The sequence below is a fragment of the Diadema antillarum genome, unplaced genomic scaffold (assembly GCF_040938485.1).
Source record: "Diadema antillarum isolate AM-2024a unplaced genomic scaffold, OU_Dant_1.0 seq00000924_RagTag, whole genome shotgun sequence".
NCBI lineage: Eukaryota > Metazoa > Echinodermata > Echinoidea > Diadematoida > Diadematidae > Diadema > Diadema antillarum.
Window position 1 is genome coordinate 31,252 of NW_027271775.1, and position 26,768 is coordinate 58,019.

Sequence of the window (26,768 nt, forward strand, 5' to 3'; positions counted from 1 at the left end):
AATATCTTCCATGTAGTGATTTGTTGAAAGAGTTTCACGTGTTTATGTATGTTTTCATTATAATATTTTGGATAAAAAGTTAATCCTCTATACGCTGAAAGAGGTCAAGTGATTGTATATATTTCCAGCTACTAATATTTCAGAATGTTGGCCTGTTCGACACTATGGTTTATTATTATGATTTTGTGAATGATGAAGCAATATTGTGACAGCACAAAGCAATTCTGACAGCGCTCGCTGCTTCGTAAGTCCACTTTGTAGAATGTTATATACAAAGCATAGGCACGGTCAGACTGGCAAAAGATCTCGAAGTTTTGCCGTTGTGTGACCGCCTCATTTCCCTCTTCTTTTGTTGACCGCCTCATTTCCCTCTTCTTTTGTTTATATTTTTGAATCCAAAATACAAAACAGCTAGGGCCTATATATTTCGCCTTATTTCGAGTTTCTGGTTGAAACCATGGGACTCGGTGTCTCTTTATATAGGCCTATTAGGGTTATATCCTTCTGGGCTGCGCCCCTCAGTGAATAACGGGCGTATCTATATACACCTGTAAGTGGAGTCACCTCTGCCCATAGTCATAAATCAGAAACTCTAAAGACAAAGTATGTATATAAAGAATACATGTATTTGTATTCGCTCATGAACAAAAAAGGATTGATTTATGGTCACTTATTCACAAGATTGCTTGAATACATCTTTATATCAATGTCGAATGTCAGAGTTTGGAAATTCATAGGAAATATCTAGGCTTATATTCCTAGCATTTATATACTTCTGGTATATATATTTCACTGACATATTTACCTCTTGCATTCTGACACTAAGTCAGTGATTAGATAATAATACTGATAGTTTTGAAAATGACAGTAATTATCATTATCATTGTAACGATTATGGAATTTCTACACTGCAAAAAGTCCGGTGTTAAATAGTGAACACCGAGCTGGTGTTAAATTTTCGGTGCTCATTTATGGTGTCAAATTAACACCTACGGGTGTCATTTCCAAATTTTAAACTGTTTTTTGAAGAGTTTCTTAGTAACTGCAATTCTTGTTGATTTTTAATTTAAACAAAACGATCAAGAATTTTACATCAAAATACTAGATTTTTGAAAAAATTTGAAAATAAATTTACACCAAAGTAACACCAGCTGGTGTGGTCCCTTATTGAAGCTGGACGGGTGTTAAACCATTGATATTAACACCAGTAAATATCAAATCAACACCATGTGGTGTCATTTTTTTATTAACACCAGTACAGTGTCAAAATAACACCAGGTACAGTGTCAAATTAACACCACGAAGTGTCAGGTGAACACTTTTCAACACCATCACAGTGCATTTTTAACACCTGTGGGTGTGGTCCTTTATTGAAGTTTGATGGGTGTTAGATTTAACACCCGTGGTGTTAAATCTAACACCGATGTTTTTACAGTGTACCCAGGATTTGCCACTTCTGTATTTTCGCTGTTCTTGTATCCCAAATTCCCTGTATTGCTAACACATTCGTGCATGCTCAAGATCAAGAGGGCATATTATGAAGTCAATATTATTTTCATTTACAGGTAGATCGTGAGAAACTAGAAGGCAGCTGACACCACAACCTGGTCTTGAGTTGAGCCCCCCTCGACATGTAATCCTCAGGGCGGTCAACCATTATACATGATTATGCTTGTTCCAGATTCTTATAAAATCAGTGGGTAGGGATTTTGACCCTATACTATACATGTACGGGCTTTTGGAAGGGATGTCAGCTAAATTCCCCTCTGTCACAGGGTTTTATTTTGTTTTGCTTTGTTTTGTTTGGTATTTTTTTTCTAAAATAAAGGAAGCGCGCAAAGCAGAGTGAGGTGTGGTTGCGAAATGTCCTGCGAAAAGAAGGCCTGTCGGGCATGCTTTACAACAAAGCATACACTAAACACATTCGGGAGAATCGGGACAAACACCAAGAGGCCCCACTACCCCTATTTCGGAATTTTTCGGGGGGTTGAAACTAGCTCTGTTCGGGAGCCTATTTCAAGATTGATTGAGAAATATTTGAAAGTTTCCCCTAATAAGAATATTTCGGGAACAAAAATGCAGAAAGACTCCATATTGCAATGATTTTTTGGATCCCCCCAATCGATCCCCTAAAATATACCCCTATTCCGAAAATTCGGAATCGCGTATATGCGGGACAGAGGACCACTTGAGGGAGGAAGGGGGGAGGGGGGAGGGGGAGTTGAGCAAGGAGTTTCAGTACAATCATGCGTAAGTATAGTAATCTCTGAGCAGAATGCTCACCTCAATTCCCTGATCTGAGGGACCCTCGCTGTGATTGCCGCATGCGCAACGCGTGTGTGGGTTTGGGGATGTTACGAACAACAAAATAACTTTATTAATTTATTGCAAATTGGTATATTTAACAAGGTATATTAATCTCATAAGATTAATTCTAAATATGTTGGAATAACTGAATAAATTAAATTTTATTCAATATAATCCTGTCCACATATTATTTCAAATCGACTGTAATCTTATCGCTTCAAATTGGCAACAAAACACACCTGCCTATGCAAGATTTACACGCGTAAATTATATGGCTGCATTCCCTGCAGCTGCTTGCGGCTGATCGACACTATTCTGTTTCTGAATGCTCCGGGAATTTGTGGATATCTATCTATTTTAAAGGATTTATCTCATTCCATTGCCTGAGCGTAATAGCTTCTAACCCACGCTATGGCGGCAGAGGGATCTGGTGAAGCGGAGACTCCAAAGAAGGATGTTATAGCTGAAAACATGCCTGCGACGGGTACTGCCAAGATGAAGTTCGGTGTTTTGATCGGGCTTATCGAGGTGGGAGAGATCGCGAACCGGGACATAGTGGATACCGTTTTGGATCTCGTAAGTATGCCGTTGGTCTTGCCTGGTGGTATATGGTCGCCATCGTCGTGCATGCATCCACCATACACCACCTGCCACACCAAAACCTCGTCCTTTGCTTGAAGAAAAATGGCTTCGAGAAAATATACAATGTTTTCCCCAATGTTCTTATACAGGCTAAGACTTATTGTACAGTCTCAACGCGAGACACGCGACAAATGCCATCTTACCACCCTACCCTTGTCGAGGCCTCTCCCCCTGCATCATCGTGCATCGTGTGGCTCGCGGAAGAGCAGCATCTTTATGCAGAGCATGCAGAGCTCTAGAAGCGAAGTGGGCAGGGCATTTCTAGTGCTGTATCATAGATCTACCTGACAGTAAATCAGGGATGCCAAGTTCAAATTTTTTTTTGTGAGTGACATTTTCATGACTCTGCATCTTGACGAGCAAATGTGCGCGCGAGCGAGCTCCCACGGTAGGGAGCTTTTTCAATTTTTAGCTCGTAATGGTGCAATCAGGTGCATACTTAAGTGACTATTTTTCACTTATTTTGAAAGACAATAGGAAAATATACCTTCAATTTGTCACTTTAATCCTTTGAGCTACGCTCCTTATTATAGGCCTGAATTGCAGACTTGGCTCCATGCGTGAGAAAAATGGGTGCCATGCGTGAGATTGTGAGACGTCCCCTAAAAAAAATGCTTGAGTCTCACTCAGAATGCGTGGGACTTGGTAGCTCTGGTGAATACTAAAACTAGTATTAGTAATTAGTTAAGTAGGCCCTAGACATAAAGATCCGTCTGTCAGGAGGAGTCTTTTATTTTTTTGACGTTATCGCTTTCCTCTGTATAATCAGGAGGGGATCCGTGAAGCCAGACGCAGTCTCCGCGGAACATTTCCCCAACGACCAGATACAGACTGATCTATTGGTTAAGAACATCCACACAGCAATGCCCATGGGTACTGATACCTTCCGTCTGTCTACGGAGGACAGCGTTAATGGCAAAATATAAAAGAGTCCTCCGGACAGACGGATCTTTCTGTCTAGCCCTAGACCTACTCACAGCAAGCCCAGTCCCAGACACGCACATGTCCACTCTAGAAGCTAGGCCACTGTAATTTACAATTATTGTAACGATACAACATTTGTGGCTAGACAGCCAGAAAATATGGCTTGTGACAGAGTGCCATTTAGGATAATTTACTAGTGTATTAACCCTCGACAGACCAATTTGTTTGGCTGAAACTATTCAAGTTGTAAATCTTATCGTATTTTGCATTCATGTTTGTTTCAATTCAGTTACAAACCAATGATTATAAATGATTAATATATATTTACATCACAATATTTCTTAAGGGATCATTTTTCAATAAGCCTACTTTGTGCTTGTCATGATTCCGCCACTATCATATTTGACACCATGTATTTTTGTTTGTTTGTTTGCTTGTCTGTCTGTTTGTTTTTAATGCAAAGTTTGTAAACCAATTATGAAAGTGGAAATAAATGAAATGAAATGAAATGAAATGAAATAAATGAGATAATTTATAGGCTAGCTAGACCGTGTAGAATTTAATAGAACCTAGACTAGGGTAAATTTACAGAATATATGATTTACCGGCCGGCAGCCACTCACGGATAGCACAAATCAGTCCGGGGAACCTGCTCATGAGGGCCGAGGGGGGCTCCTGCTCATAAGAAGGTCAGGATCCCTCCTGCTCAGAGTCATGAGCACCCGGCCCTTGACCGAAATGCTCATGAGGCCTCCTGTTCACTTCTCATCCATCTCACATCTGACATATAAATTTTCGCAAGTACGCACTGTGATTTATTTTGTTTTGTTACACACACATGTCCACTCTCCATAGTCCACCCATGATGAAAACAAGAAAAAATTCTGTCTGCGCTTTTTGAAAAAAAATCAAGTTTTAATCAACCAATGTGCAGCGTCCCACTGAAACACAGGCACCAGTGGGTTGCTCAATGCAGGGCTGCGGCACATATCGGCTTGATCCGACTTGAAAGTTTTGGTGCTTTTTTCTGCGGCTCTCGCCTCCCAAGACACGAATCGGCCCCATGAAAGTGAAGTCTGACATCATTTGACAAATATTCGTAAAGAGAAAAATAAAACCAGAAGTAACCTGATCTTGTGCATATGTGACGGGCCACAACAAAAGGATCCAAAAGTCGCTGACGGCTGAGCCGAGAAAATCGAGTGTGAAGTCAGATCATCAAAATTGGTCAAAACCTTTGAATTTCTGTTGTTGGCATATTGTTGTAGTCTAATGTTTCGTCTATCATCTACCGAAATTTCAAAGCTAAATGCAGGCCTTGAATTTCGCCAGTTTTAGGGACAGGCAATTTTTGGTTTTAGGGGCACTCTCTCTCAAAATTTTTTAAGGGCAGCAAGGAAAAGTTGCAGTAAGCATGGTAATTTTGAGAGAGGCATTGCGGCAAGTAGATAGGGCATTGCGGCAAATTGCCTTTTGCCTCCCGGGTAATTCGAGGCCTGTAAATGATCAAAGGAAAGGCTCACAGGTTCACTTTCTTCATGAATTCTGCCACCCACCAGCCTTTGGGCACCTTTCGTGCAAGCGCGCATCCCCGGCATCCAGCACAGACAGCACGTATGCCATGCAAGCTGTGGGATGTTCAGAGCGAGCTTGCGCACACATGGGAGACAATTTCTGTACATAGCTTGTTAGTGTCCTATTTCACTAGCAAAAGGCTGGTGTTTTGGTAGGGCCTACATTTGTATATGTATTTTAGCTGATTTATACCTGCCATGGAACTTGCTCACGAGTTTCTAGACTGTTACCATGGTCTTGAAAAGACATTTTTCTTTGTGTTTATCTCTGTTTTCGTTCATTTAAAAAAAAGAAAAAAACCTTTGTGTTGCATTGCGCATATGCCATGCTTATGACTATTCAATATTTGTTCATGACCAGTACAGTGGGAAACGAGTCACAATGCACCTAGCCTCATGACAAGGCCCTGTCGCTGCATGGTGGCAAGCAAATGGAGTCAAGTGAATTGAGTCCAGGTGAGAGCAATGGGGCTTCTCATGCTGTCGTACTTGCACACCCGGCTTAGTTCGCTTCTTTGCTTGCCCAGAAAGCAATACCATACAGCAAGAGGACCTTGTCAAAAGGCTACATTGCACTAGCTCTCTGCCAATATGTAGATACTGCTGTATGTACTGGTAAGCGATGAATTCCTGGCAAATGTGCACAGGTTCCAAATCCCTCAATTGGATCAGTTGTCATACTACAGCTGCTTGACCGAATCAAGAAAAATCATCAATTTAGACGGTAATGGACTAGTACATATAGAGGAATGAAATTTTACATGGCGCGAGTTATTAACAATTGAACTACATCGGTATGTATTCAAATAAAAAAAATAAAATAAAATTCCTGTCCCAAACCACCATGTCCCAGACACAAAATCCTTGTATATCAGTAGCCTGAAGGTGATAGCAGTTACTGTGGAGATGCTCAATAGAAAGTTTATGTGGAATTTGAGAGTTGAAAAGACAAGAAAATTGAGAGTCAGACTTGAAAAGTACCGACCAGACAGGTACATTTGTAGATCACTAGCTGTTTCAGCGTAGTACGTACACTGATTTTGCAATGAACAATATTAATGAAACTTACCTGTATATTAAAATCAATTGTATAGTCTCTAATTAGCCACTTACAAACAGTTATACTTAACAGGAATTTTTCATGCATGTTGTAAAATTTAGAAAAATTGTTATATTTAACTAATACGTAATTTTAAGCATATTCCTATACCAAAAGATATCAGAGTTAACATTTGTTTGTTTGTTTTTTGTTGTTTTTTTTTTTACTTTGGGTGGTTTCAGGGCAGATTTTATATCTGTACAGCTGAAATATGAGAATTTTGTCATTTCTGTACTTACAATGTACATGTATGAAATTAATAAGAAATTGTGAGAGCAAGACATTATCAACTTACTGATTTGAATATTCACAATCAATGACTGGTCAAGAAGAATTTTCCGAAAAATTGTAAAATTTTAGAATGTCATAACTTCCTTATTTCTTATCCGATTTTGATCATTTTTGCACTGTTCTGCAGGGATTTTTTTTTCTCTTTCATTTGAAATTGGTAAAATTCTGGATTGGATCTCTCCTTTAACTGTACACCAACTCGCCTGGTTTATTGTTAGGCCAAGTATAAAAAGAAAATAATTTCTTGTTCTCATGCACATTTGATTTGACAAGGACTGTTATATATAAATATTAAAAAAAAAACCTATATTTCCAAATGCCAATGAAAATATCTAGACAAAATGTGTTTCTTGTCCCTGTCTGCAGCCTTGTGATTTGCCACATTTACTTTTTTTAATGAATTAATACTATTTTGGGGCATAAAAAAAATTGAAATTCACCTAAAGCTGTGAAGTGCAGTAATTCTAAAATGTGCAAAAGTATAAAAATTAACAGTAAATGAGACTGCTTTTTCATCTGCTATTCCAATTTTGTCTCTGCATGTCATATTTGCTTATACTTGTTGTGGATATCAATGGGTAATAACAGTTTAGTGTGATGCCCACATACTGGGTTTCATTTTGGGTGATTTGCACGGGTCAATATGAGCCATCAAGTAGAAGAAGAGCTTGTCTCCCGAATCCTTCAGTGAAGGCCACTGTATGTCATTAAATTCATTGATTGCTTTTTGTACTACAGTTGAACCTCTCGTATTTGGACAAGTCGGGACCGGGGCTCATCCGGATAAGGGATTTGGCCGGATATGGGAGACTCAATGCTTTATACATGTACTGATGTAGCCCATTGTAGTACCACATGTAGTAATGTGTATCCTGCAACCTTTTCATTGTTACACTCAGTAACAGACCCCAAAATAGAGGTTCGTGTTTGCAAGAATGAAATCATTTTCTTTTATAAATTCTTGGGATGATTTACCTAAATAATCATTAAGAAATGTATCAAGTAGATCTTGAAAATAAACAGTACGAGTCGACGAAACTACGCTTCAAAATTCGATCATCACGGCTCGGCAGAGTCGACTGTAGGTCGCCATTGTTAGATGGTCTCCCTCTCTCTCTTTGTGTGTACTGTGTGTGAACAATTTTTGAGCGTTCAATATCATTCGTTGCCCAGCCAATGACTCGAAACAATGCATGTCTATCTAGTCATATCGACGGCTGTGTTGTGGTTCGGATGTGGCAATGCGATATGAGGGATAAAGGGAGGCCGGATAAGAGAGGTTCAACTGTACATTGTAGGCTTTGTGATGCCTTAAGCTGTCCTGAAGCCATCATTCATTTCATTTCATCATAGATAATCAGTATTACTTGGCAATAGTGAAGAGATGTGCAGTTTGATTTGGACACAAAGAAATGGAAAATGATTTGCAGCAAACTGCCTTGCCTGGAAGTTGCTGTTTGTAAGTGAAAAAAAAATCAAAAATTTGGAAATAAGGTCAGGCACAATTTTTCCTGGTCATACACAGTATGTGCTGGCTTTGACTGTACTTAACAAAATTCATTAAATGAATAAAATGTGTTTGAATAATAATAATAGTAATAGTAGTAGTAGTAGTAGTACAGTACTCTCCGCATAATCGGGTAGGCTCCGGCAGAGCGTTTCTTACCCGTTTAAGCGGAGTACCCGATTAACAGAGGAACACGTCTCATTCACAATTGACACACACAATGTGTATATGTACATGCATTGTACATTGCATCAAACACCTACACTGTATGCTTAATACGCATACTTGCACCGCACATTATACATACCTTGCACTTAATCAGTCACGAGCAATAATTTACACTCTTTGTGTAAACTTTGTCGTTTGATATAGACTCCTCGCTACTAAATACGCAGGCGTTTTCCGAAATGAACACGTCTCTTTGCGTGCATTGGGGAAAAGTAAAATTGCCGGTATGGAGCTGCTGCATGGCCTGTTTTTCTTTTTTCTTTTCTTTTTTTTTCAAAATATCTCGTATATATATGAATGTTGTTGCGGAGCAAGGGAGGAGCGCAAGTGTGTTCAACTCCTGTTTGTCTATTATATGCAGTTGTGTGTGCTGGCTACATGTGTATTGTTTGTTTACATGTGTCTTATTGGTACAAGGTGTACTGGTACATGTATTTGATGCTCAAGTTTAATTACTCCCCAAATTATCGGTCTTCTTTGCATATTAAGCAGAGAAGGTGATTAGCAGTGGAAAATTTGACATTCATGATTTCTTAAAGTGTTATATCTGTTATAAAATGTGGGTAGAAATTAGATAAGAAGAAAATTATTAACCCGTTTATGCGGAGAGGCAACCCGATTATCAGGTAATTTTAGTGTGCATTGGAACTGATTTTGAAATTACTACCCAATAAAACGGAGTACCCGTTTAAGCGATACCCGATTACGCGGAGAGTACTGTAGTAGGAATAATAATAATGATGAAAATAATAATGATGAAAATAATAATGATAATAATAATAATGATAATAGTAATAATAATAAAATAATAATAACAATAATGAAAATAATAATTGATAATAATTGTAATAAAAAAATCTAGGTGCGGTACAAGATTTTAATTTCTGTGAAGTCAGTCTGTTTTTTGTGATTACAGAAATTTACTGTCTGTGGTTGTGTGTGTGTGTGTTTGTCTTTAATCGGGTGATTGTAATAAATCAACTGTACGGCAAATGGTGTTAACATAGTAATATTTTACAGAAAGGTACAAATATTCCATTACACAACAGCTATTTGAGCATGAAATATGAACTGGTATTGTCAAGAGTGGAACACACAATGCTGGGAACACAATGACCCAAACTGTGAAAGGATCTTGTAGAATGGGGTCCTTCACTGTAAAGTAAGCATTGCTGAGACAGTCGGGCAAAGTCTACCAAAGGGTAACATCAGATGTTAGACTCACAAAAGCTGCATTGATGAATTTACCACAGTGCAATCTTTACAAAGTTTGTATTTCAGCATTTACTTCAGTTCATGTGAAGTCATTATACAGTTGATGTATATCAACATGACTCAGTGAAGGTTGAATAACTATCATGATATCATGTACAAGATTTTTAGACACTATCCACCACCTCATAACTTTTAGTTATCTTTGCATAGTACTTTGTACTTGTAACAAATTTTATTTATGTGTCAGTTCTGATGAACAGATATTAAATGCCATGTTTTGGACTGCCAGCAGTACATAACCTTCAATTTTACGTGGTGATTAAATAAAGTTCAGTATCACAATGCTGAATTGAGTTTTGACATTGATCTATAAATTATGTAAACTATCTTTTGTGGACCTCATTGCTTTGATTCCAGATATTAGAATGTAAAAAAATTGCTAATTCTTTATAGAAAAGTTATGTGAATGGATATGATCACTTTCAAGTCATGTACCGCCAGCAACACAGGGAATTTTGAGTAGCCCAATGCCATAGATGATGCCTCTTTGTGTTAAGGTAGTTATTGGCATGCATACACGTGCAATACTCATAAATGGCAATTGTAGCGACATGTATGTTATTTCGCATGCATTCACTGTGGGTGCGACTGGGTGCCTGCAGGGGCCAGCGAAATATTGATCTACATTTCCTTGCATCACATGATGTTGTCTGTTTGTGGAGTTGGCAGGAATTTTGAAATGGAAATAGTTACAATACTGGGCCCTATTTCATAAAGCTGTTTATTAAGTTATGCATCACTTTACAAACGACTGGAATATGAAGTGCCTAAATGTGTGCAATTTTTTCCCCTAACATTTTTACAAAGTATGACTCTATGTCAATATTTTATCTATATTGGAGCAAAAATGCACTTTCAACTAAAAACGTGTGTTAACATGATTTGAGAAACTTACGTCAAAAGGAGACATGCCCCCACACACAGCTTTATACATTGTCATAAGTTTTAAGCCAAGACTCTAGTGTAGTGCAACACTGATACAATCAGAGGTCAGCGATACAATGTACAAGGCACAGACGAGATACGTGTGCCACGTATGTATACAAATGATACAACTTGTAAAACTTTGCACAGCAGACTACAGTAAGAATAATCATTATCAATATCATCTGCAAATTTGAACTTAAGCTATCGAAATTAAAAATGATTTAAGAAACCCACTTGGCTTGCCATGAGTCGTTCCTAAAGTCGTGTGTAACTTTATGAACAGCTTTATGAAACAGGGCCCTGGTGTATCTGTCGGGAAGATAAAATCTTTCATGTTTGACTATTGCAAAACCCCTCTGTTCGTGGAGACATGTAAGATATTTAGTTGCAATAGCTTCTTTTATTGTTATGGAGTTACTTGCCCAAGAATCTCTGCCTATAGGAAAGACACTCCTCATACTATATTTCACTTTCCCTTACCTACTCGGCTGCTGCTGTTGTTTCTTTGCTATTTTGTTTTACTTCGTCAGTAGCCAGTTGTACAGAAGGAGATATGTGAGGGCTGTTTTCCTGGGCAAGCGAATGATATGTGAAGACACAAATGTTGGCAAAATGGCAAAGTCCAACATTTGGAGAAGTTATACTTTGAATGTGTCCAGACAGCGCTACCGGTATTTAAAAGTATTCCTGTGCAGTTTGTGCATGTAGTTTTCATGATGTCTGTGTCAATGTCATGTGTACCACTGCTGAACTGCGGCCACTCCACACACAAAAAAAACCACATGACTTAAAGGAAACCAAAGCCCAAATGTAAATGGAAAATGACATTTTGTGGATGCTGAAGACATTTGAATTAAATTTCAAATGTTTTTGAAATTTCTACCAAACTAAAAAAGATGTCTGCTAAAAGTTGACCATGCACTGAATCCCTGTGCCGATGCGATGATCTTGCAGTTTAAAATACGAATGCTGGGCATTGCCATTTTTGTGACATTTGCCATCATCACAAGTCATTCGCATGCTCCATGAAACAGTCCTGAAGTAGATAAATTGATTCTCAATCAGGAATGCAAAATACTGGTACTTATTAAAAGAATTTTTTTACTGTGTCTTGGTATACATGCAATATACTTTGCAGGATTTGAAAGGACCAAACTTTAACCTGTCTGCGGTAAACAAGGGTATTACAGTTGATGTGTTGGCATTCTTTCATTCTTTTGACAGATTGATTAGCAGAGACATTTATTCTTCTTATAACAGTCCATTCATTATGCAAAAGTAAACTTGTATGCTGGCATATCAATATAATGATATTTAAAATGTCCAAGTGTGGCTGGCCTGTGAATTCAGATGGTATTCACCTCTTACAAGATCTGATGAGCACCTTTAAGACTCCACGCTGTATTAGTGTACATGTAGACCTGTGTAGACCTGTGTAGAGATGACTCACCCACTCCTAGAGCTGTTCCCAAGCACACATGCATGGTCGGCAGGACAAAAGGTGGCCGAATTAATGTCATCAGAAATAACGCTGTTGCCCAGACCCGTGGCTTGCCAAACAAATGTCGTGCTGCTCCCATATTTTTTTTTTTTTTTTTTTCAGGGGGTGTTCATCACCAAGTTACTGTATGTGGTCATGCACTAGATACTGTAACTAAACAATCTGGGAAGTAGTAATAGTCATCAGTTTCTCAAGTTCAACTGCATACAGCTAAGTACCACTGTGAGATGATTGATTGCAAGGGGCTTGTAGTCTGTATTTGTAATGCCACTAAGGTAACCTACAGCTTTGATAGCTCATGTTTAGTCTACTTAAATACTTATTCCCTGAGCTGGCTTAATCATCCCAATTCAAACTAGATACGGTTTTGTAATTTGAATTTGTCACTGCTGATGAATAAGGCGATCTGCATTAATTAGTGTTCACCAGATGTCATCTCACAATCGGCAATCACACAAACTACACTCTGCTTTTTGAAAAACATAAATTTCGGGTAGACTTTGTACATGAAATTTTGTGCTTAATATTTAAATGAACCATCAACGTCTGAGAGGTAGACTAGCGTTCCAAATACCAGTAGAGCATAAACTGATCTTTCAGTATCTACAATTTGCATTGTATCGGGTCTGTTCCATTGTTTTTTTTCTTCATAAGTTCCCCATTAACTTTGGACACAAGATTCGCAATGCAATGATTCATGAATTTATAAACATCTTGAAATATAAAGAAGATGTGAGATACAATTTCGCAAGTTTATAATAGTCATTAAATCTATCTTTATTATAAAAAAAGCAAAACAAAACAGTAAAAGAAAAAAAATCTTCTGGTATCAGAATGAATTGGAAAATACAGCAAACCTCACTGAAGTTGATTCTGTGAAAGTCAAGTCCTGCCATGGAAAAGTCCTTATTTTACCTTATTAAATCACATGATGTAAAACTCTTTGTGGAAGTGTACAAATTACCAATGTTAACATGATTTAATGGTCAAATGGAAGAAATCCTGTGATATTTGCCTTTGACAAATTATTTTCACTTCAAATAAGACCCAACAAGAATACATACGCTGTTACAAAATGGTTCAATTTATTGCAATGTTGACTTACCCCCACTAAGGGTTGGCATCCACTAGAACCGAGACAAGAATAAGAAAGGTTGAGGCAGCAAGCTATGTCATTTCGGTATTCTTTCCGTACCAGATACGTGCGGAAAAACAAATGTGGGAATCACTATTTCCTGGGGCATTGCTACGAATTGCTGCGGACATACCTAGGAGTGTCTTAGGAATCACATAGGAACAGTGCAAAATGCTGCGAAAATGCAGATTTTTTTCTAATATGCCTGCTATCCTTTATGTCTGATTCCTTCTCCTCCTCCTCTTACAACAAAACTGAATGCCTTTTACTGAACTCGCGTACTGACAAAAACCTGTGCATACGTTTTACTTTTGCCAAATTTGTGAAAGTTTTAGGCGTGCAAAAATTTCCCTTTTCGCATTAGTTAGCTGTGGGGAATGTTGGTATTCACCACTTAATCCTCAGAGGAAGAGATGGTCGGCTGCAGGATGGGATCCTTGCCTCCCTTTTTTGACTGCTTGTACATGTATTTCATTGGCATAAAGCTGAATTCAATTTTGAGGGTAAAACCCTACATGTTGCAACCTGTAGACTCTTCCATGTCATAACTGTCATGTCTGCAGTGGCTTTGTGCATTCCCCCGTATAGATGCGCTAGGTCTGCCCTTTCCAGAAACATTCCTGTTAACTACAGTATACCTCTTGTCTCTGTGAAGCTGTCCGCATCGTGGAGGCTTTCAGGTGCATTGGAGCAGAAGAGAAGGAAGTATCACAGAAAGGCAGTATGTCCTCATGACAATGCAGACAAGTCACTGAAGTTTTGATTGAAGAAGTTTATTTCCACATCCGAATTTGAGTCTTGATAAAAATTTGATGCAGAAAATTTTCCCTCTATTGAAGGTTCAGAAATGCCCAGAAGTGTTTAAAGGAATGATAAGGCAGTGAACATAAACTTACAAGAACATATGGAGAGGGTGCCAATTGAATATGGATACTTCACTAGAGACACTCTTTGAAATGTTCTGCTAGGCCAGCTGCTTGTGACTCTTCCCTACAGTCAGGCTGGAGAGTAGAAGGGAATCCACCTGATAATCCTCACTCCTCATTTATTAATTCCAGCTACACAGGTAATGCTTGTTTGTAGCAAAAAATAAGATCTGGAATGAGTTTCATTGAAGTGATTCCATTACTGTTAAGATTGGGATGTTTAAAGATGTTTAATGTTGGCCCATAGATACATTATAAGCTTTTGAGACTCATGGCATTGTTTGGAAGGTCTTTGTTATGAATGGAAGGATGAAAAGGTCAGTTACTGAGAGCTCACACGTTACACGTCAGCAGTTGATTCCTCCATATCATCTTATTACTGTATAACATTTATATCAACAGTGTAGGGTGATTGAAAATAATGCTAATTCTGTGTAAGTGCAGAAGTCAACATTTTGTTGATTTTTGTAAAAGTGGAGATTTGCATAGTTTGGCAGATTTTCTCAGGTCCCATGTGTGTTGACTTTTGTGAGACTTACTATAGTTTCGTTAGGTAAAAGGTTGAATGTCAGCATTGGAGGTCAGTGGTCAAGATTAGTAAATTTCTTAGTAGAAGTGAAGGACTATTCTTGTAGTGAAATGTGTTATTGAAATTTGTATGAGAAAGTTGTTGTGCACTGCTGTCAAATACTAGTTTGATGTAATAAAATACATGAATTCTTAGATCTAGAACTACATCTACTGTAAAAGGGGATATATTCGCACAAGTAATTTTTCTCGCTTGGCTGGTTAAGATGAATTTCGCATGTTTTTAATTGTACGGAATCATGACATTGACTACTGGAATATATGGCGTGCAAAAATATTCGAGTACTTTTTCGCACTTGCTTACACTGGTTGTGCGAAATGTGTGAAAATTTCCACACCACAAAAATTTCCACACCACAAAAATTTCCACGTTTACAGTTAATCCATTATAGGTATATTGCCTCTGAGAAGCCCCAAATCACACAAATGTACTCATGCTACTCTAGGCTGTCCCTTGCACCAGCTTCCATTAGATGAAAGAGAGAATAAAAAGGGCAGGCTAGAGGGAGAGATGTGTGCCCTGCCTGTTTGCTTGTTTGTACATTGGATTGTGTAAGGTTGATATGGTCCCAGTGACCTGACATTTTCTGATGAAGAGTGTACCCGTATCAGTCAGTTATGTTGAACAGAATGTGAGTTTGCTGAAAGTCTGCAGACACACACTGAGGTAGTTCAACAGTGTCAATGCAACTACCAAGTTTCCCATATGTCAGTGAACAGTTAGCTATGTCTCAACTGTCTGGCAAGAGAATACAAAAGCCTCCCTGATTTGAGAATAATTTTGCCTATTGAGGAATATGAGTTAACACACAAGTATCTCCCCTCTGGCACTTGGAACCATCCTGACTTAAAATATGAATGTTGGCAGCCCTGCAACTGGAATCTTGAAACCAAATATGTTGTAAATTACTTTTCTCACACACTTAAGTTTTAACAAGAAAGATAAAAGGTTTCTCAAATCTAGCCATACAGCTGTAGCATCAGTTGTCTTATGATGATGCTGATTCATCTGGTCCGGAATGTAATGCATTCTATGTGATATAATAATGTTGATTCTGATGATCATATTTAAATATCACTCCTGCTCCCCCTCCAAATTTTGATATTGCTTCTCTTCATCTATGTACTAGTGAATATTATGTGAGAAATACAGTAATATTATTATGATGATGTCCGGTACATTGTACAGTGGGTATAAAAAAAAAAGAAGAAGGGTAATCCAACTTTGGCGGGCTACTATTTTATAATTGTCAGCTATGGAGAGTGCAATGTTGGTCGTAAGGAAAGGGGAACTCTTAGTTCCTCTTTACATTGGTACCTAATTATGTTGACAAATGTCATGCATGACTGAGCACACAAACTTTAAAGACAACAATGACAAATTGCACATTTTCCAAGTTTGCGTGTTATTGTGAAAGGACAGTGCATGTCTCACTGCATGGATGAGATCTGTCAATGAAAGTGGTCAAATCATTAGGCCAGGCTGCAAAGCTGCAGGTTCGTGTTAAGGGTTTCTTCTAACCTTTTATGGTCCGTAACCTTCATTGTGGCCACTTGTCGATAACTTGGTCCTGCCCATAAAGGCTAAACCATTATCCATTTTTCTCTCTTCATATTCAAGATATAATTTGTCGCTGCGAGCTATGTGTTGAATATAAACAGAGAGAATGGACTGTGTGCGTTGGCCTCTCTGGGAGTGACCAAGTTATCAGACAGGTGGCATGTTAAAGGTTATGGACCATAAAATGTTAGGAGAAACCCTTAATAACACAAACCTACATTCATACAGGCTGCATGGCCTATCTGGCCACTTTCATTGGCCGATCTCATCCATGCAGTGAGACATGCATTGTTCCTTCACAATAACATAAAAACTTGGAAAAAGTGCAATTTGTTATTGTTGTCTTTAAACTTCATGTGCTCACTCATGCATAACATTTGTCAACATAATTAGGTACTAATGGAAAGAGGTAGAGTTTGTTTTTCCTCACAACCAACATTGTGCTCTCCATAGGCTGCAAAATTTTTAATGAAATAGTAGCCCTCCTAAGTTGGATTACCTTTTTTTTTTGATATGCACTGTATAAATGTTTCTCTTCTCGTTATTTAGGTTTTCTTCTTCTCTTTTCATAGTGTGATGTGATGTTGTAAGGAGTTTGCCTCAAATTAGTATTAAAAGTAGAACCATTTTTTTTTTCAAATGGTATGCACATTCACATGCATACCCATACAATCATATCCACAGTCTTCATTCAGTGGCAGCATAAAAGTACAAAATAGAGTTCTACCAGATGATTTGTCAGATAAGAAAATGACACTGTACTGTATAGCCTTGGACAGAAATGTAGCCTGGTATAAATACTGTAAAACTAGAAATATTCGTGTGCATTTTAATATCTCCAATTTCATGGGAGCCAAGATTCACAAAATTAAAATACATGTGAAAGTTCTTGTCCACACCTACAATGTATGTGCATTTCATGCCGAAAAAATATCTAGCTTTACAGTGTCCCAAGTCATATACACTGCAAGGGAACAAATCAAAGTAATACTTATATTATATTGGATGGCTATGAATGGGATACCAGGGAATATTGCACGAGTTAGGGCCAATATTGCACGAATCGAAGATGAGTGCAATATTGGCCCTAACGAGTGCAATGTTCCCTGGTATTCCATGAATCAAGGCCATCCAATATAATTATTATCATCTATACAATCAAGTAGAGCAAGCATAAACTGCACAAAATTACCCGGCTTCTACTCGTCTTTGAAGTTGACTCGGCAGTCACATCCCAGCGCTGAAAAGGGGAAGCCCCTAAAACTGCGTATCAAACAAACAACTGGCAAGATGTTTGCGCGCTTGTGAATTGTAACAAAATGACGCGCACTAGTAGCAAGCGTTTGCGCATTCAGCAAGCGCTCGCGCAATAAACGAGACAGAATTGAATATGGTGTGATCTTGAACGGCAAGTAACAACGGTAGCCTATGGGGAATTAACACGTTGGCCTATGCGTTTCGTTCAATGTGCTCTGATATTGAACGGTAAAAATTGAGCGGACTACAATACGCGTTTTAAATGCGCCACTAAAATGTCCTATATAGATGATAATGAGTAATATCCTGCATGAAAGCAATATTGCCTCCAGCAACCAAGGAGAATGCAAGTGGCTCTTCCATTTAGTTCTGAATGTTTCTCCAGTGTTGCCATGGGTTTGTTCTGTGTTTATGGTGGTGGTGGTCACGCTCAGCGATACAGTGCAATTAACTCGCCAAAAGCTTTTGCCCTCGCTGCTTGATTTTCATAAAATAAACAACATGTTTACGCAAAACTGCTGCAGACCGAACAGTGAGACCAAACTGTGTCACTGAACTTGACACCGCTGATTGGCTAAGTATACGCTGACCAGTAGAGAATGCATGCACAGAAGGATGATCTAGTTTATGTCCAGGATTTTGTCATAAACTTGGTTGTCTGTTTTGTCTGACTTTGACCAAACTACTAATTGCGCAAACACAAAAGTTTGCAGGTAGTGAGTCTGGGGTATACAGATAAGAGATATGCTAATCAAATGCATATCATGCTGTAGCAGACTTATGTCGTGAAATAGGACTAACCCTTTCCCATGATTGACTCAAACAGAAAAATACAAATATCTCAAAAGATACATCCGCATTCTCACCCAAAATTCATATGGAGAATGATACATCCATATTAGATATATTTGTGAAGTTTCAAGAGATTTGATGGTAAAATAAGGGAGATACGAGGAGGTTAACTTTCGAGATTTTTTGTCCTTTGCTTCGCACAGTGCTTTGATGACCATTTCAAATTCAAAAGCTTTCGCCTCTAAATCACAGAGTTAACTGCACCGTATCACCTGTCCTGTGGTGGTGGTGGTGAATCTAGGTGTGACTTCATCAGACTGAAGTTTGAATTAGGGCGCTATTTCGCGGCTTGGGAAAATGGCCTGATATCATGAATGTGCGTCTTCACCAGCCTAAAAGCAGCCCGCTTGGGACATTAGCCTGAAGTTGACACTTGTATACTGTGCATTTTTTCTCGGCTCAGCGCGCGGTCTGAAAGTAGTTTACCCGTGCAAAATTGACTGAAAATCGACTGATGATTAACAAAAAATATTATTACTGTATGTAGTATGTATGGCCAGAGATCATAGAATTGCGAGAAGTGAACGCTAAGATTCAAGAATCAATGAATGGCGTGGACGTCAACAACACCACAGATCTACTAATATGCCCGTAAATGCATGCAATATTCGCTGTCTACTACCTATCAACGTTTATTTACCTGTGCGCTAGGAAATCCCAGGCCCGTGCTTAGCTGATTGGCTTTACTGGAAGTGCGCGCTGTATGATGGGATTGAGAAAAATCTTGATCTGACAAAATCTGACTTTGGGAAATTTTCCCAACCACAAAATAGCGCGCTATTTTGAAAACTCAGTCTGATGAAGATGCACCTTCTGAGCCTTGTACCTCGCTGAAGCCCTTCTTTGGAACATCAACTTGGTGATTACATCACCACAGTTACAACGATGTAGATAGAGTTTATCAAGGAGGAGGAGGAGTTGATTGTAGGCAATGCAGATTTCAAACCCTTTTGTGTTGCATAAGGATTTTTTTTTTCTTCAGGCAGATATATTCGGATATCTCTCTCAGAAGACTTAGAGGGCTTGTGATCTGAGGCCACTAAAAATTAATAATGGGCCATCAAACTTTCAAAAAGGTTATCTTTTGATGGCCCAATTTGGCAACTAAGATTCTGAATGGATCATTATGTTTTCTTTAATTTTGGGCCACTACATTTATTTGGGGAGCCCTGCCAAATTTCAAACTTGAAGATTTCATTGTCTCAAGCAGGACCACAAAAGAAAAAGTTAATACTAAGCCATGACTTAGTACGATATCTATAAACTTTGATCGGATGAGGAGTCACAAGAAGTTACGTTTAATTCCGTTCAGTCTCGTAAATTATTACCTAGATCTACTGAATATAGAATGTTTTAGTGGCGCATTAAAAACGTGGATTCTTGTCCGCTTGATTTCACTGCACAATACGAGAACGTATGAATTGAAGGAAATGCATCTATAGGGCAATGTACATGTAGTAATTCCCCATAGGCTACCGTTGTTAGTGGCCGTGAAGGAATATACTGTATTTTGTCTCGTCTGTTGTGCGAGCTCTTGCTGAGTGTGTGAATACTTGCCTCTGTCCTAAGTGTGCGAACTCTTATTACAAATTCACAAGCATGCAAACATCTTGCTGCATATGCTGGGTACATATCCAAGTGCAAGTCGCTCCTTTTTCATTGCAGAGTCAACTTCAATTCATAGTAGAAGTATGGTACTGCTACAGTGTACTTTTCTGCTGTTTATGCCTTCTCTAGATAATGATTGAAATATACAAATGATGCACAGGACAGAGTGTGTTAGTGAAGGTGCGGCGCACTCGCCTCGTGCATGTTGCACCATTGTCAATACTCTCGAGTGCGCCGCACCTTCACTAATGCCACAAAATAATCCTGTGCATCATTTGTTTTATAAAATGGGTCTATGAGTTATTGTATCCCCCGAACAGAGTTCGGAGGATACTATGGATTTGGCCTCGTCGCGCCGCGTCCGCCGTAGAGATTTCCTTGTGAGCGCTCTACCGGCTGCGTTTCTTTTCCGATCATCTTCAAAGTTGGCATGAAGGTGTATTATGGTTAGACGAAGACACCTATTGTTTTTGGTGATGGCGCCCTCGCTTGTTCCGTCTGTATACATGAAAAGGTAAATCCAATAGGGTCTGCTTGTGAGCGCTCTACCGGCTGCGTTTCTTTTCCGATCATCTTCAAAGTTGGCATAGAGGTGTATTATGGTTAGACGAAGATGCCTATTGTTTTTGGTGATGGCGCCCTTGCTTGTTCCATCTGTATACATGAAAAGGTAAATCCCATAGGGTCTGCTTGTGAGCGCTCTACCGGCTGCGTTTCTTTTCCGATCATCTTCAAAGTTGGCATGAAGGTGTATTATGGTTAGACGAAGACGCCTATCGTTTTTGGTGATGGCGCCCTCGCTTGTTCCGTCTGTATACATGAAAAGGTATATCCAATAGGGTCTGCTTGTGAGTGCTCTACTGGCTGCAGTTCTTCTTCGATCATCTTCAAAATTGGCATGAAGGTGTATTATGGTTAGACAAAGTTGCCTATTGTTTTTGGTGATGGCGCCCTCGCTTGTTCTGTCTTTATACATGAAAAGGTAAATCCAATAGGGTCTGCTTGTGAGCGCTCTACTGGCTGCAGTTCTTCGATCATATTCAAACTTGGCATGAAGGTGTATTATGGTTAGACGAAGATGCCTATGGTTTTTGGTGATGGCGCCCTCGCTTGTTCCGTCTTTATACATGAAAAGGTAAATCCAATAGGGTCTGCTTGTGAGCGCTCTACTGGCTGCAGTTCTTCTTCGATCATCTTCAAACTTGGCATGAACGTGTATTATGAATAGACGAAGACGCTTATTGTTTTTGGTAATGGCGCCCTCGCTTGTTCCGTCTTTATACATAAAGAGGTAAATCCAATAGCGTCTGGTTGTGAGTGCTCTACTGGCTGCAGTTCTTCTTCGATCATCTTCATACTTGGCATGAAGGTGTATTATAGTTAGACGAAGACGCATATTGTTTTTGGTGATGGCGCCCTCGCTGGTTCCGTCTTTATACATGAAAAGGTAAATCCAATAGGGTCTGCTTGTGAGCGCTCTACTGGCTGCAGTTCTTCTTCGATCATATTCAAACTTGGCATGAAGGTGTATTATGGTTAGACGAAGATGCCTATGGTTTTTGGTGATGGCGCCCTCGCTTGTTCCGTCTTTATACATGAAAAGGTAAATCCAATAGGGTCTGTTTGTGAGCGCTCTACTGGCTGCAGTTCTTCTTTGATCATCTTCAAACTTGGCATGAAGGTGTATTATGAATAGACGAAGACACTTATTGTTTTTGGTGATGGCGCCCTCGCTTGTTCCGTCTTTATACATAAAAAGGTAAATCCAATAGCGTCTGCTTGTGAGCGCTCTACTGGCTGCAGTTCTTCTTCGATCATCTTCATACTTGGCATGAAGGTGTATTATGATAAGACAAAGATGCCTATGGTTTTTGGTGATGGCGCCCTCGCTTGTTCCGTCTTTATACATGAAAAGGTAAATCCAATAGGGTATGCTTCTTGATGCTGTGGGTTCAGGGGATACATGTGCTCGGCTGCGCGACCCGCCGAGCACGAAATTTCTAGTTTTTCACTTTTTTCACATTTCCTCTGACTCTGTTCCATGATCATGACGATTATGTTCTTGACCTGCAACAGTAGATCTAACACTGGCTGTACTGTACTGTACGTACCTGATTGTCTGAATACTACTATACTCAACAGCAACACGCTGCACTGTAATGTACTGACTGTACTTGACTGCATACCTGCCTGATTGTTTGAATACTACGTTTGCTGTACGATGTACCGTCCTCCTTTCTTGCCCCAGCGTAAAATTTTGACAGTATCTGATCCAAATTTTCACGGGAAATATCCGTCAATGAAGTCTTGATAAATTTCACAATTATCCTCGTCATTCAACAGTTCAAACTGCGCCTGTAACGGATCCGAGCTGCTCCGAGCTGGAGGCAGCCATTTTTTCGTTCGTTTCGCTGGCAATCGATATCGCGATATCAACCTTTGCATAAAAGCATTGCATGCAATTCAAAGGAGCCGCCGCACGCACAGACGATCGGCAATAGGATAACACGCAGTGCAATGGGACTAAAATAAACAACGCACACGTGACTCATTTCAGTGCTTCCTATTGGCTACATTCTTGAACCCATTTTAAAATAGATAATAATGATTATATTGGATGGCTTTGATTCATGGAACACGAGGGATTATCATCTAAGTAGGACATGTTAGTGGTGCATTAAAAACATGTATTGTCGTCTGCTCAATTTCTACCGTTCAATATGAGAGCATATTGAACGAAATGCATAGGCCAATGTGTTAATTCCTCATTGGCTACCGTTGTTACTGACTGTTCAATAATACACCGTATTTTGTCTCGTCTGTTACGTGAGTGCTAGCTGAGTGCGCAAACGCTTGCTACTAGTGAGCGAAATCTTGTCACAATTCACAAGCGCTCAAACATCTTGCTAGTTGCTTGCTTCATACACAGTTAGTTGCGTAGGCGCTACTCCTTTTTCAGTGCTGAGTCAATTTCAAAGATGAGTAGTGGTACGGTAGTTTTGTGCAGTATATTCTTTCTCTACATAATGTTTATAGATGATAATTAATTATTATAATCAATTCATGGAATACCAGGGAATATTGTGCTCGTTAGGGCCAATGTTGCACTCATCTTAAATGCGTGCAATATTGGCTCTAACACGTGGAATATTTCGTGGTATCCCATTCATAGCTATCCAATGTATTACAAATATTGCACTCATTAGGTGTTTTCACGTCCGCCCGATGAAAATCCAAGCTCAAGATTTTTTTTTTGGGTGATAGTAAATTAACACGCTATTTCATTTCCTATTCACATCAGCCCAAAGATAATTAGCAGAAATGTTTTCTTTTTTTCAAGCTAATTTGATAGCTGAGCATGCGCAAACACCATCAGTAGAGCATGCGCCCCAATTACCCGCGTGATCGCTATATGTATTCAGGTTGCCTTGATCGATTGGGTCACAAATGCTAGGCATGATGGGATGCATTGTGCTGATTTCTTGAGGCTAATTCATATGCATTATTGGCATCAGCCCAATGTTTAGAAATAGCAGACTGTTTTCAGAATCTCGAGCTTGGATTTTCATCTCGCTGATGTGAAAACATCTATTAGGGCAATATTCCCTGGTATCCCATTCATTACCATCCAATATACACTCAGCAAAAAAAGAAAGTAAACACTTTTTTGAGTTTATATTTTTCTTATAAGATTTTGATGAAAATGAATGCATTACATATCATATAAAAGGTAATTTAATTGACTATCGACAGAGGCTTAACTAATATGACACAAAAGCGCGCGCTAATCCTGTACAAAACAAATGGACAGCGCACGGTCCTCATGCGTATTACGCACTTCACCTGAGACCACTCAGTTAACTTCAAAGACAGCGCGTCTCAGGTGATATGCGTCTTTGCCTGAGACGCGCTGTCTTTGAAGATGTTGTTGTTTATCAATATAATAATAATAATAATAATAATTGCATTTATATGGCGCTTCATACTGACGTTTCTAAGCGCACTTTGCTACTCATACATATAGACTAGAAAACACAATAACATTAACAAAATTAACGTTAACAGTAACAAAAGAAGAAGAAAGAAAAGAAAAGAAAAATACATGTGATACAATGGTACAATAATTGATAACTGTGTGCGCCTCCAGAAAAAAAGCGTCTTTTATTGTGAGATCATGTTGTTGCCAAATTTTTACCTCCACAAAATAATCCTTATTACTTTAAAATCTCGTTCTTCAAAATAATCCCCTGAATTGATAAAAAGCTACGACTATAATTCTTAAATCTTTTTAAGATAATAAAGATACCACTACCTTTGGAAATGAATGATGTTTCTAGGTGTACTGAGTTTGTACATTTAGCTCTCTTTTGTATCGTCATGTAGGGTAGCCATTTTGTGTCCATTTTTATCACGCGCCTTCGTATCTTGTTATCTCTACCCTCTTTGCTATCGAGCTAGTAGCTTAATACAAAGGGAAATTTTACGCATGAGTGAACACATTTGTTTTTGCCTTCCAAGGAACAAAAGTAAAAATTGCAAAATTTGCCCTGTTGTCTTTCATTGGCAAATGCCCTTCAAAATAACAATGACAACATTAAACAGTTTAACACAATTAGAGATATGAAATATAAAAAATAAGTTTTTGTTCTCTTCATGTCTTTATAACCTCAAACAAAGTGTTAACACAAAGTGTTAAGTGTTGAATTAAAGGGGAAAAAGGAATTTTCTGTCAGCCTAAACTTCAAATGACATACGAAGTAATGGCACAAAGCTGAGTAAATAAACAGAATTTCTTTGTTTCATTCTTTTTATTCAGTGATTTAAAAATTCATGAGACAAATTCAAGAACCAGATATTATTTACAATTTTCCTAATTTGAAAAAAACCAACAAAAACAATTCAGATTTCTACAATTTTTGTTAACATTGCTTCTTCCCTTATTTCATTTAAATTTGGATTTGATGGAAGCGTCTTCAGTTTCCTCCATTTTTAGCCTTCATTGATCTTTTGGGCTTTAAAGATGTTATAGAGATCATAGGTGTATCTTTGCAACTTAATTCATGTTTATTATTGCTTTAAATTTGTTTTTGTTCTTATCATATGGAAGAGCACTTATGCATGAATGACAACTGTTCATTTTTGCAATTTTTACTTTTGTGTCTTGGAAGAGAAAAACGAAGGTGTTCACTCATGCATAAAGTTTCCCTTTTTATTGCCTTACCAGGTTGATAGCCAATTAAATTACCTTTTATATGGTATGTAATATATTAACTTTTAGCCAAATATTCTATGAGAAATACTAGAAAAGCACTCTGAGAGCGCAGACCTCCGCCAAGCAGCTACTTTCCACCGATGATCTTGCTCTTCCCAAAGAGATTTTTCTCCTCTCCACTACTGGGGAAAAGTTCTTTAGGCTCTTTCAAAGAGATCAGTATAATTTCCACCCATAGGTAGGTACACTCATAGGCATGAGATGGCGCTGTCGCGGATGTGTCACAAAAGTCAATGTGTAAATCGTTCCCGATTCTGTGCAATCGTTTTGCTATTGGCGTGTTGCTCTTGAAGGTTTTTGGTCGTATGAATATTCTTTTATTTTGTGTGAATCGGTTTTCACACATGTACGGTGATCTGCTACTGTATGAGTTCTGCTGCTTTCTAAAGACAGCAATCTTGTGAGGGTTGCGACTGATATGTCAGAGAATGAACTGTGAAATCTGAGGCTAGTTTTTACATTTGAATCGATCACATGCGAGTTTTCCGTGAAAAAATGCATTTAAGCAATGTGTCTGTCCAAATTATTGAAGTTTTAGTGTTTTTTAACAATCTTGAATGCTTGTACCATTTTTCTTTTACCACGGCATGGTAGCGCTGAGTAGCGCATAGATGCAATGAGTACACAAAGTAGGGCTTGCAGGAACGATTTTCACATGATATCGGACAGTGAGCAGTCTTCGTTCGCACTCGTGGGAAAGAACCGAGCGCGCGTCTATGCAGTTATACTGTATGGTATGATAATGTGTTGCGTGAATGGAGGTATGAATATGATGCGATGATGGCAAGAGTACTTTCGTTGGCAGAATTTTTTGTGTTTCGATGTCCAAAGCAGTTTCATATTGTCATTTCCTTACGATAAATCATGAATGATAAAAATGCAGATGACTTCGTTATTCTGGTCCATTCACTGTCAATATGCGCTAGTATCGTGGCACGGTAAACTTGCAAAGGATGGAGAATTCGGCGGCTCACGCAACTTATGGCCGTACTGTACGGTGGGCCATGGCCCCCGAAGTTCAGCGCGGCGAAAGTAGTGGCGACACGAACCGGACGCAACATATCCTGCGGCTCGCAATCTCGCGAGGCTGCGCTAGCTAGCTAGCGACCAAGCTGGTAGCAGAAGATTCGTATTTCAGAGCGCGTAACGGATGCGTAGTAGCCTTTGCTTAGCGATAGCAAGCCGTTATCGCGATATCGAATTCTCATGGGACGGAATTAGTATACATATTTTTAGACATATTCAAGGACAGTTTTCTCTCTTTTTATTCCGGATTCCAAACAAATATCCTAAA

General features: G+C 38.8%; 1 protein-coding gene across 8 annotated transcripts in view; it reads left to right on the forward strand.

Annotated features, from left to right (window-relative positions):
- Nucleotides 1-2,605: 2,605 nt before the first annotated feature.
- The window catches only part of LOC139741368 (neurobeachin-like), a 238,455-nt gene continuing 214,292 nt past the window's right edge, over nt 2,606-26,768 (forward strand). For all 8 annotated transcript variants that reach the window (XM_071651947.1, XM_071651948.1, XM_071651950.1 and 5 more), the window contains exon 1: nt 2,606-2,883. In XM_071651947.1, coding sequence (XP_071508048.1) covers nt 2,719-2,883 — 165 coding nt within the window. In that variant the 5' untranslated portion in view covers nt 2,606-2,718. The remainder of the gene's footprint in view (nt 2,884-26,768) is intronic.